The sequence below is a fragment of the Colossoma macropomum genome, unplaced genomic scaffold, assembly GCF_904425465.1.
Source record: "Colossoma macropomum unplaced genomic scaffold, Colossoma_macropomum, whole genome shotgun sequence".
In the NCBI taxonomy this organism is placed as follows: domain Eukaryota; kingdom Metazoa; phylum Chordata; class Actinopteri; order Characiformes; family Serrasalmidae; genus Colossoma; species Colossoma macropomum.
The window spans coordinates 21,833,923-21,848,783 of NW_023494800.1; the positions used below are offsets into that span (position 1 = coordinate 21,833,923).

At 37.9% G+C, this 14,861-nt stretch overlaps 1 protein-coding gene across 1 annotated transcript in view; it reads left to right on the forward strand.

The window, feature by feature from the left end:
• The window catches only part of apbb3 (amyloid beta (A4) precursor protein-binding, family B, member 3), a 33,851-nt gene that overhangs the window by 5,191 nt on the left and 13,799 nt on the right, over positions 1-14,861 (forward strand). The window contains 5 exon segments of the mRNA XM_036588936.1: positions 7,714-7,901; positions 9,226-9,299; positions 12,339-12,390; positions 13,963-14,019; positions 14,021-14,110. Of these exon segments, the coding sequence (XP_036444829.1) occupies positions 7,714-7,901; positions 9,226-9,299; positions 12,339-12,390; positions 13,963-14,019; positions 14,021-14,110 (461 nt within the window).

Consider the following 14,861-nt stretch of genomic DNA (forward strand, 5'->3'; position numbering starts at 1 on the left):
GTTTGTATGTATACACTTTCATGTGCAGAAGTATTGAGAACTTAGCTCAAAGTTGTTCATATCCTATTAAGGGCATTGCCACAAATACAGTTTATAATACTTTTTTAACAGTTTTTTAATACTTTTTGTGTGTTTTTGTGGATTAGGGGTGTACTAGCCATTGCATCCCTGAACTAGAATCTTGTTTGGAAGAAAGCAGAACATGGTTTTAAACAGATAGTCACTGAGGCATGAAGAAGCAATATGTTCCATCCCTTAAATTTTTTATGTTGCATAGGTGACGTCTAGTAGTCACCAGACTTTTAAACAGTGGGCGCAGTTTGTTCATAGGATAATGTCTCAGCATTTTCATATGAATGTTTTCTGAAAACGCATTGTTCATGGATTGCACGCTCTAACGTGGACTAGCACTGTAAAATGAAACTAGCATTGAACTACTCTCATTTTCACAGGAAATTCACTTTTTATAAATCAGAAATTTTCATGTACAATCATTTTAAGATCCGTTCCATGTGTACATGTGTTTTATAAATAAGACCCCTCGTGCTTTTCGTGATTCTCACTTTATTCAATTTCACACTGCAGTAGCTTTGGTTACCTTTTTGTATTCCTAGCATAGTCTTTGTAATTGTGTGATTTTTCGCTGAAATTTGACAGATATTTCTCTAGATTTACCCTGAACTTTTTTCATCTTGTTTTTTATTTCAGTTGTGTGTATGATTCACAGTATTCACACCTATATTATTTTAATCACCCTCTTGTTATCTGTAATGTAGCACCATTTAGATGCATGTAACCAACGTCACAGTGACAGCTAGCTGGGCTAGCTGGTACAGCCTCCACACAGCGGGTTAACAATGACAGCGTTCCATATCCCCCTCATATACATTAAGAACACTTCATTTTTTAGAACTTTCATTTAAAGATTAATCAAATACCTGCAATATATGTCATATGATTAAAATATGTCAGTTTTTGTTGCTGAGAATTGTCAGTTATCAATCATAAATTATTTTGTTGTCTAAAATATTTGCCAGTGTTTGATACATCGTCTTTCTCTAGTCATATTAATTTTAATGCATGTCTTTTTATTTTGGTTGGAAAGCTCATTCAAAACATTGAATTTTGTTGAATTAATTGTGTTTGTATCAATTTACCTGCCTTTCTAGCTAATGTTGCAGCAGGCCCTTCACTCTGTTATAGTTAACCCTGCTTATGGGGAAAGTTCTAAAAATCACTCTTACTCTACTTTTAGCTTAATTGTGCACAAATGGGATGTGGTCAAAACAAAGTTTTCTTTTGTAGCAGTGATGTGTAACCAAAATATCACATTATGACTTTCCTACATGGAATATTTTTAATCATTTGAACTGGTCCTCTGAATATTTTGCTTAATTCAGTTAATACTTGGAAAATTTGCTTGGAAATACCACAATTCCAATACCAATTGTGTCACCAAAGCGAATATTTAGTGCTATTTTACTACTATCAGCACAACCTTGGCTGGAAATAATATTGCGCAAGTGTGGTGTGTGGGTATTTAAATTTACACTGAGCAATGAGGATGGATTCTCATTAATAAATCATAATACAGCCGAAATGGATGCTCAGCTGTACAAGGCTTGCGCTTTGCAGAGGAACACTTTTGTTGTGTAATTTCAGACTGAGCAGATGTCATACTGGGGCATATCACTGACAGCTTGAGTGACAACATGGATTATTATGTAGTGCTGTTCTTGCTTTCCTTAATATTTTCTCATATAGACACAAAAACAAAAAAGCAATAAGCACTTATACCTGCACATCTGATACAAAAATAAGTTATTAAAGCTGCCAGTCGCAATAAAAGCTGGGGCTTGTGGCCTCGAGTGTACATACTTTCAGGCTGAAGCTGGACGTTATGGATTTTGCCATTTCTCCAGCCTCTCTCAGACTCTGCTTTGTCACGGCCTACTGACAGTACAAACAGCATGCCGGCCCAAAATACTAAAAACGTCACGACGACACTGAGTGGTTATTATGGGCTGTCAGGAGAAGAGAGGCTGTGTAAAGCTGGAGAAGAACAGAGAGGAATTCGAGCTAGCCTTGATGGATGCTCCCTGGGGAGGGGGTGGAAATCCTGTTAGAACACACGCACAGATACACACAAACGCATACATACACACATTTAAACATCTAAGAGTAAGAGAGTGCAAAGACTGCACTGAGAAAAGTGGAGGGAAAGTGAATCATTAGAAGCAGCCAGACTCCATTTTGACTCACTGCTGTAATTCAGGGATTATTGACCACAACACACTACCCAGGTGTGGGCTTACGTAACCACTTTGTGCTTGTGTGTTGAACATGTGTGTGCAGGCATGTCTATATGTTTGTCTTCTCTTTCATCTCTGAGAAGAGGATTAGTGTGAGTCTGACTTGTTTAATTGAAGTGAAGTGGATTTGAGGTGGTAAAGTTGGGGGTTAAGCCTTCATTCTACATGGTTTAGGATTACAGAGCTGTCACTACTGTGACTCAGACCGTCACTCAGTCTGAATCTGTCAAAGCTCTGCATTTTGACCCAGGAGCAAAGCTCTGTGAATATCACCTCCTTTAATTGAGCTAATGGCATTATCAGTTCCCTTGTTTAACCACAAGCGTATAGCTTTTACACCAGGTCACTGCCTCACTGAGAAATGCAGGCTGCAGGTTTGTACATTTTGGGCCTGGTTTTGTGCAGGAGTTGGGGGTTGTTGTTAAAACCTTTGCTGCCTACCCATCATACACTGGTAAGTCTGCAGTAATCTTGTCACCCAGTCCCACCCTCAAAAGTTGACTAATGCTATGTGACATTAAGATTCTGAGATTTAGACTGGACATTTTATTTAAAAAAATATTTACCTTGTAGGTGTATAGTTAGCAACATGTGTTGTCATGCATAATTCACATTAGCAACTCTCTTGCCCAGGGGTGCTTTCCTGAGGTCCTTGAGGGCTGAGGTCTAGCACAGTTTGGTATTTGCTCTACTCGTACATACCCACTAAGCCCACTAAACCTGGCAAGTAACAGATTGGTTGAATCAGGTGTGTTTGGGTTCCAGACATCCAGGACCAGAGTTGGGTGCCCTTCCTCTAACCCTTGTAACAGCGCCACTATGGATGTAATAATCCAGTGTTTCGTACTGTATGAAATTGTATGGCAACATGTAATAAAAAAATAAATAATAATAATAATAATTATTATTATTATTATAATCTTTATTTATATATCACTTTTCATGATGGTGGCAGCTCAAAGTGCTTTAGACAGGTGATTAAGCTTAACAGTAATACAAGAAATTAGTATTCATTTAAAACCGCCAGAGTTTTAAAAGATAAAAACCAGGAGATGTAGACTTTTAATTAAACGCTAAGTTAAAGAGATGTGTTGTTCACTTTTTCTCAAAAGTGAGCACAGCTTGACCGTCTAATATAAGGTGGAATTGAGTTTCACAGTTTAGAAGTATAATAACTGAAAGAGGGCTCACTGTTTTTTGTTTTTTTTTTTGTTTTTTTTTTGGAAGATATTTGCAGAAGACCAGTATCTGCAGGTCTAATATTGCATGCAAGAACATAAACAGACAGATATTCTGTGATGTAAGCGAGTGCTAGGCCATTTAGAACCTCAAAAACTAGTAGCCGAATTTTAAAATCTATCCTGGAAGATACAGGTAGCCAGGAAGCGATATGAGCTTTCTTTTTTTTGTTAGGATCCCTGCTGCCTCATTTTGTACAACAAGTTTTCTTACGGAGCCCAGTAAGGGAAATAAATGTAATCAACTCTGCTTGTAAAAAATGCATGAACAAGTTTCTCTGCATCGCTCTGTGATAGAAAAGGCTAAACTTTAGCAATATTTCCCAAATGCTAAAAAACTACTTTAGTGACTGTGTTTACAGAGCTCAGAGTCTAAGATGAAACCCAAGTTTCGTAGTACAGGTTTGGTATATGAATCTGAAGAGCTGAGCTTCCCATAAAGCATTTTTTTTCTGAATGTTAATACCAAGGTATCAGAGTTTCAGTTTTTTCATGATTTAGTTGTAGAAAATTGTGTGACATCCTCTGAGAAATATCTGACTCACAGCTGGTAAGCCTGTCAGAGTCTTGATTATCAGAAGGAATTGATATCATGTTTCCTAATGACTTCACCTTGAGGTAGCGTACAAAGAGAAAAGCAAAGGCCCTAAAACTGAACCTTGTGGGAAATGTTGCTTTTTTTGCTGAATGATTATCCAGTGAAACTAAGATCTATCTATTCACTAAATATGATTTAAACCATTCTAAAACTGTGCCCGAGAGGCCTACCCAGTATTCAAGATGGTTGATTAGAATCTTGTGATTCTTGTGAATCTTGTGAACGGTATCAAAAACCACGCTTTTGCACAACGTACCTGAATAGCATTATTATTATTTTGTGGTTAGTGTGTTAGCCTGGGGCTCGAACATTAAATCAAAACACTGTAAAGCACAACCTTTGTTTCGAATATTGTACTTTCATAATGTTGAATCCTAAAATAAAAAAATGGAATTGTATTATAGGTATAACAATTAATGATTAATAATTAATGTAAGGCACATTTTAGCCACTTGCTATAGTGAAAAATGCATTGAGTCAAAACACCACTGTATTGTATCAAATTCTGTCACACACTATCATGCCATGAACATGTCGGTATCACTGCTGTGCTGAGAATGGTCCACTGTACAAATAATATCTGGTTAGCAGCAGTCTTGTGGTCAAAAACTGGTCAGTGATGAATGGAATAGTAGTGAGTAGTTGTACACCTTTATAGTGAATCTATAAGTAGGTATATATGCTATATGTGCTATGCCTGTATATCTATAAGGTAGGCCTGTACATGCTGTATTTACAGACTGTATCTTAGATCCACTGTAATCAAATTAGTCTGTACTTGTGGTGATGGTTGCACCCTAATTGTTACCCAAAGCTGAAAATACCTCTTCTTTTGTTCAGCAGTGTGCTCTTTGCTGCCCATATAGAGCAGTGATTCCTAACGCTATTCCTAGAGTATACTCAGCTTTGAACTTTTTTAACTGTTTTCTCTGCTTCAGCTCACCAGCTTCAACTCAGGAAGGACTTCTTAATTAGCTGATTGGTCAGATCAGGTGCATACAGTCCCTGTACATGCATGGAATACATCTCTCTCTCATTAAAGAAAAAACACATTGAAACTAACTTAACATCTGTCAGATGTATGTGAAATATATCACAGGCTACCACAGGGAAATGCAGTTAATGTAGCAATTTAGTGGACAAAAAGTAAGTGCTCCCTGTTCACTGAAAGCATTTTTAAGGCTTTTAAGGCTCCAGAAATGTATTAAAGTCTTTTTTTGGAGATATCTGCAATTCTGCCACAGCCTTGAAGCATGTAACATCTGCAATAGTGCATTCCTGGCTCTCATAGACCTTATCTCATTGTAGCTTAGTTAGAAGATCTGCTGTCTTCATCAGCTGAACAGACTGGGGATTCCGTCCTTTGTTCAGACTGCTGTATGAGCAGATGTGTGAAGGAATATTACACTCACGTACTCTCTCAGATTCTTTCAGGTTTTCTCTTATTCTTTCTGAGACTCCCTTGCTCATGCTCCTCTTGTGACTTTTAATTTCTCTCTGTTGTTTTTTTCTCTCGCAAATATAACACTTAATATTAGTTAAGATCTTGCCTCCTACTTCATGTTCTTTCCCAAACTCTGTCTCTCTTACTCCCTCTCTCTCTCTCTATTCTCTACTCTCGCTTTCTCTCTAACTGCCTCTGACACTGTCTTTCTCTTTGACTCTCTCTGTCTCTGACACTCTCTCTCTCAGACTCTCTCTCATCCTCTGACCCCCCTGCCCGCCCCCCCATGCCCTCACTGTGAGGACAGCTTTGTGGCGTGGCTCTGAGAGGCATCCTCACTACCCGTGCAGCCTCAACCTCGTGTCACTACTGACCCACTTCCTGTCCACACACATACGCACTCAGTGCCGTCCCCTCCAGCCATCCAAACTGTGTTATTTGTGGAATGTGAGTGGACTCTTCATGCATCATGCTAAATCATTCCCTCAGGCTAAAACTCCTTGTCATAACTCAATACACACAGCTGCTCCATCACTGCCCCTGATTCATAGCACTTATTGACTGAGGCAACGAGGGAGTGAGAGACAGTGAGGGCTAAAAGGAAAAGGCTGAGGTTGGATCATGTGGTCAAAAATGGTGAGCTGCAGTGGATAGTGACCTTATATTTGGCTGTGTTACATACAGGCGGATGAGAGTGCTCGCTCTCTCTGTCACATGTGACCCTGCTCTGTATGTGTGTTTGTTGTGCCTGCAAGCTAAGTCTGCTCTTTTCTCATGTTTAAAATGGCATATTCTGTGTCTCTTCCTTTATTTTTTGTTCTCATCAGCTACTAATGTGTGCATGTTTGAACAAAAATTAAGGAATTAGGAAAATTAAGGAATTATTTCTCAGATTACAACATAATATATACCATATTAGTCTGTTACAATTATATTACTTTATATTATAATTTTATTTTATTTTAATTATATTATTATTATATTATTATTTTACAATTATATTATATTTCAATTATATTATCTATTATATTACTATTGTGTTACAACATACTATGTACCATATTAGTCTACAATATCAGTTGGACAGTCCCACAGTAAAGAAAAAAAGGTTAAATATTCAGACCTTGGATATTTACAGGGATTATGTTATGTTTTTTTAAAACCCAATAATTGAAATAGTAATAAGATAAACATATAAAAAAAAATACAATTTATAGGGTCATTTCTATTGGGAGGTGAGTGTCCCAAACCCCTAACCCTGGAATTTCAAGTTTTTTATATATCGCAGGTTTCGGAACAAAACCTCGTATCTCCATTATTGTCATTTTTCATTTTTAACCTAGTTTGAAAAAGGCAGTTGCCCTTTATGTGGTCTCAAAATTTCATGATGAACGGACCAACAGAAATTGTGCAGAATTACTTGGAAAAATATATTTCTCCGTTCACTTCCATGTTATGTGTGTAGAGTTGTTCAAAGCTATGTATGCTATTTATGCAATGGCTAGCATTTTTAAGTTCTGTGCAAAATTGATGATGCAGTCACTAACAAAACATTTAATGAAGTTTCAGTAGTGTTATGATTGTTTGATATTGACAAAATGGAATGTTTATTCATTTATTTTAATAAATGTAATTAAGATATATGGCAAAATGATTTTATTCTGAAGTCTGTGTTTTTCTAAGCTGTTTTTTCACAAATGAGAGCTTGTAGCTTATAGTTGCTTTTGTGTGCATCAGTTAAAGAAATGAAAATGGCAATGAACCACATGAGCAAGATCATGAACCACACCAGTCACAAATGTCACGTTCTGGCAAGTAGCTGCCTTAGACAGTTGCCTATGTTGTCAATACCAGAATCCATTTCTGGCTATAGATACACTCTGTCTGATGCATACAAGTATTATTAGTATTACTAGTAGTAATACTAGTATTAGTAATATGTCAGATGTACTGTGGTTCAAAAGTGGAATCACTAGTCATATAAATAATTTTTATTAATGTATGCACAGTAATATACCATGTGGTTTCAACTATAAAAAACTACACAACAGAAGGTACTTTTTAGATGTCTTTTTTATTATTTTGAGAACCACATGTTAAATGTTACTTTTTTTTTTACAGATGATATCTGGAATGATCAGAGTTTAGCGTTGGACTCTGACCTGCCTCCAGGATGGCGCACCATACGGGACAGCTCCGGCACCTACTACTGGCATGTGCCCTCCGGCACCACACAGTGGCAGCACCCCTCATTCAGCACAGAGGAGGAACACAACACCATCGACGGACTCACAGCCAACCAGCTCAAAGTGAGGGTCCTCTCTCAGTGTGTGTGTGTGTGTGTGTATGTGTAGGTTTGCAGGTATGTGTAGGTTTGCAGAGTATGATGTGGTCTGTTTGTTGAAAATTCCTACTTTTGTGTAGGAACTACATACACGTGGTGCAGATTCTCATAACACTCTCAGGGCTTGATGTATGAAGCCCTTTACACCAGTTTTGATCTCAATTCAGACTAATTCTGCCTGTATGTGTAAAACTAATGAGCCTAAATGTTCAGATGTCCTCATATGCATTTAAAGGAGGATTGTGTAAAACATGGGAGGATCATGCAGAAAATGGGTGGAGATATTGGGCAACTAGCGGTGGCCAATTTTGTGATGAATTTTCTCCACCTTTTAATACCAAGTGTAAATTTGGGGCAGTCTTTCAAACATGTTTTTCTTTCTTTGTGCTTTCCTGGTGGGAAGCAAATAGCAGCAGCAGTCATAGTGCCTAAAATGAAATTACTTAAAAACTGTAAGTTAAAAATGTCCAGAAATAAGTAAAATTTTCTTATAATAAGCTCACAACAGTCAATCAATAAAATTTTAGATATATCAACTATATTTAAGATCATTTCACTTGCCAGGATACCAATTTTTTGCAGTGCTCCCAGGCATACTTAGGCAGGATCAATACAATACATAACATACATGGAGGCACAAGCCTTGAAGACGTACTGACAGAATATTTCCCTTCAAAGTAACATTATCAGATGTACATATGCGAGAAGAAAATGTGTCTTGATGCCGCGATATGCGCTTGTAGGCCATATAGCTGTTTCCCAAATAGAATTCTTCTTTGTTTATTGGATGTAGAATTTTTGATGGGAAATAATTTCTCTTCATTTCTGAACTTTCTTTTTCTCTTTTGTCCTGAGATTTTTGAAAGTTCCACTGGTTTATTATGCCTTTTAAACCCTGTGCCTCACAAGCTTACAGTAGGAATCCTGTTCGGAGTGCATGATTAGTTTAACCTTACTAAACTAAATGTTAATTTTATGCGCACTTTGAAAGCATATTGCAGTGGCATCAAGTCATATTTTGCACTGTGCCTGTCCCCCAGTGTGACTCACAAACACACCTAATTTACATGTACGTGGAAGCATGCGTGGGAGTCGTGAGTGTGACAAAATCTGTGTAGTGAGAAAGACTAGTGTGTGGGAGTGTATGGATGTGTGTGTTTATATGTGTGCTTGTGTTAAACTCTAGGCTAATTATTCAGTAACTACTGTAAAACTCTGTAAGGTATGTAGTTATGAGAGAGAAGAATGAAAGTTTGGGGTTTAAGTTTAAAACGTCTCTCTCCTCTCAGAGTGATGGAGCAGATGGCAGGCGTGAGTCCAGAGGCAGGCTAACAGAAAGGCCCATGACCTCACTCAGTGACCAGTGAGTTCTCTCTCTTTGCACTGTCAGCAAAACCACTGCATGCACAACACACATGCATACCACAATCAGAAGACCATTTTGTTTGCTTTCAGCATGCATTAGGGATGTGCATGGCAGTAAATTATAGCCCTTTCTGTACCCGTGTCATTGACACCCAACTGGACCAGGTTTGACGGATACTGCTAAATTTGAAACCCGAACCCACTCTGATCCCACTCGCACGCATGAACAGAGATGGATTATCACAGACACAGTTTTGTAGTTTTGCTTTGCTTTGTTGCTAAGTACTTGAATTGATCGACAGACAAAAAAATTCTATGCTGACTGACATTGACTTAAGTGGTGTAGAGACGTACCCTGCAATTTGTTTTTGGCTAGCGGCTGCTTTCACAGTCTCAAACACTACGCTGTACATGAGAAAGGTGCTTTTATTGGTTGTAACGACCAGGTCATAATGTTACCACAGTGTAGACATCTCTGACTCATTTGGAATTTCAAAATTTAAGTTCCTCTTTTGCAAGGTTTCTTTTTATTTCACCCATTGTGCAGTTTTTCATACTAAAATATATTAAAGAGAGAGAACGTGCAGGAGAGGACTTGTAAATATGCAAAATTTAGGTAGGCATGTTCTTTCAAATAAAAACACATCTACTATGTAAAAAAAATCACTCATTAGAAAACAGTGCCATGCCCCAACAAAGCCTGGTGTTGTTTGTGAAGAATCATCTGGTACCCTGCCCAAAACCCAGTATTTTGTTGGTTAGCAGATGTCTAGTGTGCATTCACATTTGCTACCTAATTTCAGTTATTTTGCTTGTTTTTCTAAGAAGTGCTGGTTTTTATGTTTTCTCTTTTGTTAGCTGCTATAATGAAGCCACTAGCCTGCTCATTTGACAGCAAAAACACATGGATACACCTGAGGGAGAGGACCTGGCACTCCCCTCAGCAGCTGCCATCTCTACTGGCTGCTAATAGTGCCAGGAGCCCTACGTTGGGCAGACTGTTATGTCTGTGTGTGTGTGTGTGTGTGTGTGTGGTCATTAATTTAGCTCTTTGTGAGGACCAGCTGTCTGCAGAATGCTACTAGAAAAATATTACATTTTTAATGTTGTGTGAACATTTGATTGGTCCCCAAAGGAATTTATCTGTTTATGTAAATAACAAAAAGACCGTAAATAACAAGATTTGCTTTTGGGTAAGTTGGGGGAGGGGTGATGTTAAGGTTAAGGCTGGGTTAGGTGTAGCATAGAAGCATTTTGCTATAATAGAAAACAAAACAAAGGAAATATACCACAAAAACAGAAATACAAGCTTGAGAGTGTGAATGTGTGTGTATGCGTGTGGGGGGCCCTGACCGATATGAAGATTTTGTGGCAGATACTGATTTGCTGATAGAATTCTGGACTTGATAGATTCAATATAAGGCCAATAACAGATTGTCCAATAATTTTAATTAAACAGAGCATTACTGATAAGATTGCCAGTTGACAGAAATGTTGGATATGTCTATCTTTTCTCAGTGGTCACTTTTCTTGAAGTCATACAAACAGAAGCAGAAGCACATGGCCTTAAAAATACATGAATATTGTAGCACTGGGGGTGAAGGCACCCATTATTTTGGTTTCTGTTAATTTGGATTTGTTTTCTATTGATTACCCCATTTTTAATTTTTTTTATCAGTTCTCCTCATAGAAAAAAATGTATTATAAACATGTTCTCTGAAAGTTAGTTTTGGATACATTTTGCATTTTTTTTAAAACCATAATTGGATTTTGTGTGCAGGTTTACCAATTCCATTGTTTATTTCAGGAGACTTAACATTGTATTACAACTAACCCTGCGATATAACGTTTGTACTTTAGCCTGGCTAGCTCTCTCTGTGAGTTTTTTAAATGCTTCATAATGAATTATGCACACTGACGTCACACCTGTCAATAATGTCTTTTGTTAGAATTGTATACAAACCCATACTGATCTATCAGAAGACATTCTGCACTGTATGCCTAACAGTCTGTGCCTCTGGTGGGAACTCATACCTGCAAATAAACTGAATGTTCCATGAGAATCTACGAGTTGTTGTAATGTAACAGTTTCACAACAATAACATTATGCAAAATAGAAAAAAACACAGCAGGTATAGTAAACACACTGAATTATGTGTAACACCATCTGCAGTTTGATTTTCAGCAGGTTGAATGTCGTGCCATGCTTGAGTACTTTATTATTCTACTATTATTAGTCTGTCACCCCTTGCCACACCTCCACCCCACAAAAACCAGTCACTCAGCCTGAGCAAATAGAACTGTGAGGTAGTGAGGTAGCTGATGCTGAGCATTTTATAGGGCCATATCTTCAGTTGAAAAGTCTGGGACTGTTCTATTTCATTCATATAAACAGCTATGGATAACATTAGTCGTGGAAATACATTAAGTGTGCACACAAACACCAATACACAGAAAATGAGCTATTGTGAGTCAGTCTCTTCTCTCTAGCAACCACTGAACAGCCACCCACTTAGCATCTGCTGGAGCACAGCAGGACAATGCAGTGAACATTTTTTCTAACGAAGCTTCAGTTCACAACCAACCCAATCAAAAAAGTGAAAACGAAAATGTTGGATGAAGATAGTTGTGCCCCCTCAGTGATTTCTTTTATGCATTCGATCTTGCTACCAGGCCTGATCACGACTAGAAGTTGTTGGAAAAGACAAAGAATTTGCCATCTTGCTAACGTTAGCTTGATTGCACAACAGAAGCATCCTAATCCTGTCCTAATAGTGTGACCTTTCACAAGCATAATAAATATCATTTGACATTAATAACACACTCAGAATTTTGCTCTTGTTGTGAAAACTGAGTTGTGTGCTACAATTTCTTCTTATAATGATGTTTTGGCCAGTGTTCTGCAATAACTTGTCAGCTTTTCAAAAGTTGCTACAAAAGAAAGTATTTGTATGCAAAGCATAGATAGATCTTTGGGGATTGCAGTTTTAGTTAATGTATTTAAGCCACATGCTAACGTTTTCTCTCTCTTCCTCAGAGTGTCCTGGCAGGAAGAGTACTTCTGCACCAACATGGACCCAGACTCCAAGGTACCATTCCACTGAACCTCCTTCATCATATTGTCAAAGTCCAAAAAAATAGAAGCTTTTTTCCCCCATTGTTATTGTTCTACATCATTTGAGCACAGCAGCTGTCCTTTATATTGTATGAAAATTTTATGATGAACGGAGCAACAGAAATGCTCTAAAATTACTTGGAATAGAACCTCTTTACATTCCGTTGCATTAAAAAAAATAAAGAACATTTTGCCCTCTCCTGTGAAGCTGCCATTTTGGAGATACTCGTTTTCCTTTGGACAATGACAATATAACTAAGCAATAGAACGTGGGATGATAGTAAGTCTATTTGTGATTATGCTCAACCTCGGGTGTTCTATTGCTTTTATACAACCGTTCAGCAAAATGAAGAAAAATGTAAAGCGAAGGAGCCCCAAGCATTGTATCAAATGTGTTGCAATATTGCAAATTCCTCCCTCTACAAAAGTATTAACATTTTGCTTTACAGGTAGAGCCATAAAACTGTTGCAATATCAGTTTCAGCTCAACTTTGAGATTTACAAGATTAACCTGAATTTCCTTTTGTACTAGTCAGTGAGTAAAACATTTCACAGCCCATCTTGTTTTTTTAATTGTATTCTTTTTGTTTCTGGCTAATTCCAGTTTGTTTGGTTGTTCCAACATCACTGCTGCAGACCAAAATCTTGCTTAGGAGCAACAACAGGTTCAGAATTTGATGTAGGGCTGCTCTCACACTCTTCTCCAGAGTCTAACCAAACAGGCTGCAGGTCAAATATTATCTTAAAGATGTTACCTAATATATTCCTTTTTCTGTTTTTGTAAGCTCCAGCGTGAGTTGTTACTTAGCAACCAGTACTCAGTGGAATGATACAGTGATTGTGAAAAAAGGCTTCTTTGTTGGGACTAACTGTTGTATGAAGCTCTGTATGGGTCTGTTCTGTCACTTAGTGCACATGTTCAGTTGAATTGAATGAATGTTGAACAGATGCTGAGGTAAAGGGTAAAATATGAATGCTTTACTAGTGCAGAATACAGATGGTAGAAAGCGTGAGAAGGTGAGATTAAGGACAGAACATGGATCAGTTTGTGTGGATGTCATTTAAGTATGTATGTGTGTGTGAAGGGTGTATACGTGTGTACTGACCTCTAAAAGGATGAGTGAGGAATTACTAAGGGCAGAGCTCCATTAAGTGCGGGTAAGAGGATCCAGGTCACAGTGATGACAAACACAAATAGCCTCAACAAAAAGTCATATCTGGGGTATCGCTGGAAAGAATTGCATGTTCCGATGCAACACAGATTTTGCCTTTTTATTTATTTATTTTTACCTCAGCCACTAGCAGCCAGCTGGTGTGATTTGTACTGTGTCAAAATAAATAATGAACACATATTTTTGGCCACGTTTATGATGGGGCCAAGTCTGTTGTGTTAAGGAATAGTACTAAATTCACTCCATAACAAAAACAATACAAAAAAGTCCAAATTTAAAGTAATCTTACAGTCTACAAGCTTTTCTTTAGTGCTTTCTAAAGACATTATAAATAACTGAGGTTACAAATCTGTGTTTGTGTGTGTGTACGACAGTGTTTTGCGGTACGCTCGCTGGGCTGGGTGGAGATACCCGAAGAAGAACTGGCTCCAGGGGAAGAGCAGCTTAGCGGTCAATAACTGCATTCAGCAGCTCTCTCACAGCAAGGCTGAGGGGCGTGACGCTGTGGGCGCCTGGGGAGAGGTGAGTGTCCTGATCATCTGAAGATATGGTACTGTGTTTTGTAGCAACACAGTGTTTAAAGGGTCCATGTAATAAATATGCAATGTTTTTTTTGCTTTTTTGAGATTAAAGAATTTAATGTACGGTGGAAATATTCTTAGTTTCAAAAGCTGTCCTTCACCTACCCTTCCTCAGTTCATACAGTTTATGTAGTAAGAACTAAGCTGCAAAAAGCCTATGAATAATTGATCATGGTTATGATGTTGCAAACATAAGCACATTTTAAAATGACTGTGCATTCAGCCTATAGCAGTATAGCTATTTCAGTCATGTTAAGGGAGTGACTGCAGACAGTCTGTAGAGTTATTGGTGCAGAAGATGAGGGGGAAAATGATAAAATGTTGTAAATTTACCATGGCAACTTGGGCCACTGAGCCAATTAATCTTGAGGCCAGAATAATAGAAACATATTTATTGTATGTACATTGTATTTACAGTTAGGAAGCATGCTACAGTACCAAAAACCAGCCAGGTGTTGCTTTGAAAAAAGAAATATTTATTAAAAACTTTACATTAATAAGAACATTGCTATTGTGGTGACCACGGTGGTCCCCCCACTGAGCTGGTCTACCCCGATGTCATCCAGTGCAGGTTATGTTATTAAGTACTGTTTAGTTACTTCCAGTTTATTGAACAACTTATTTTCGTAAGACCATATTTTATAGTGATTTTAGCAAACTTTAGACCTCAGACCAGCATCTATGATGCCAGG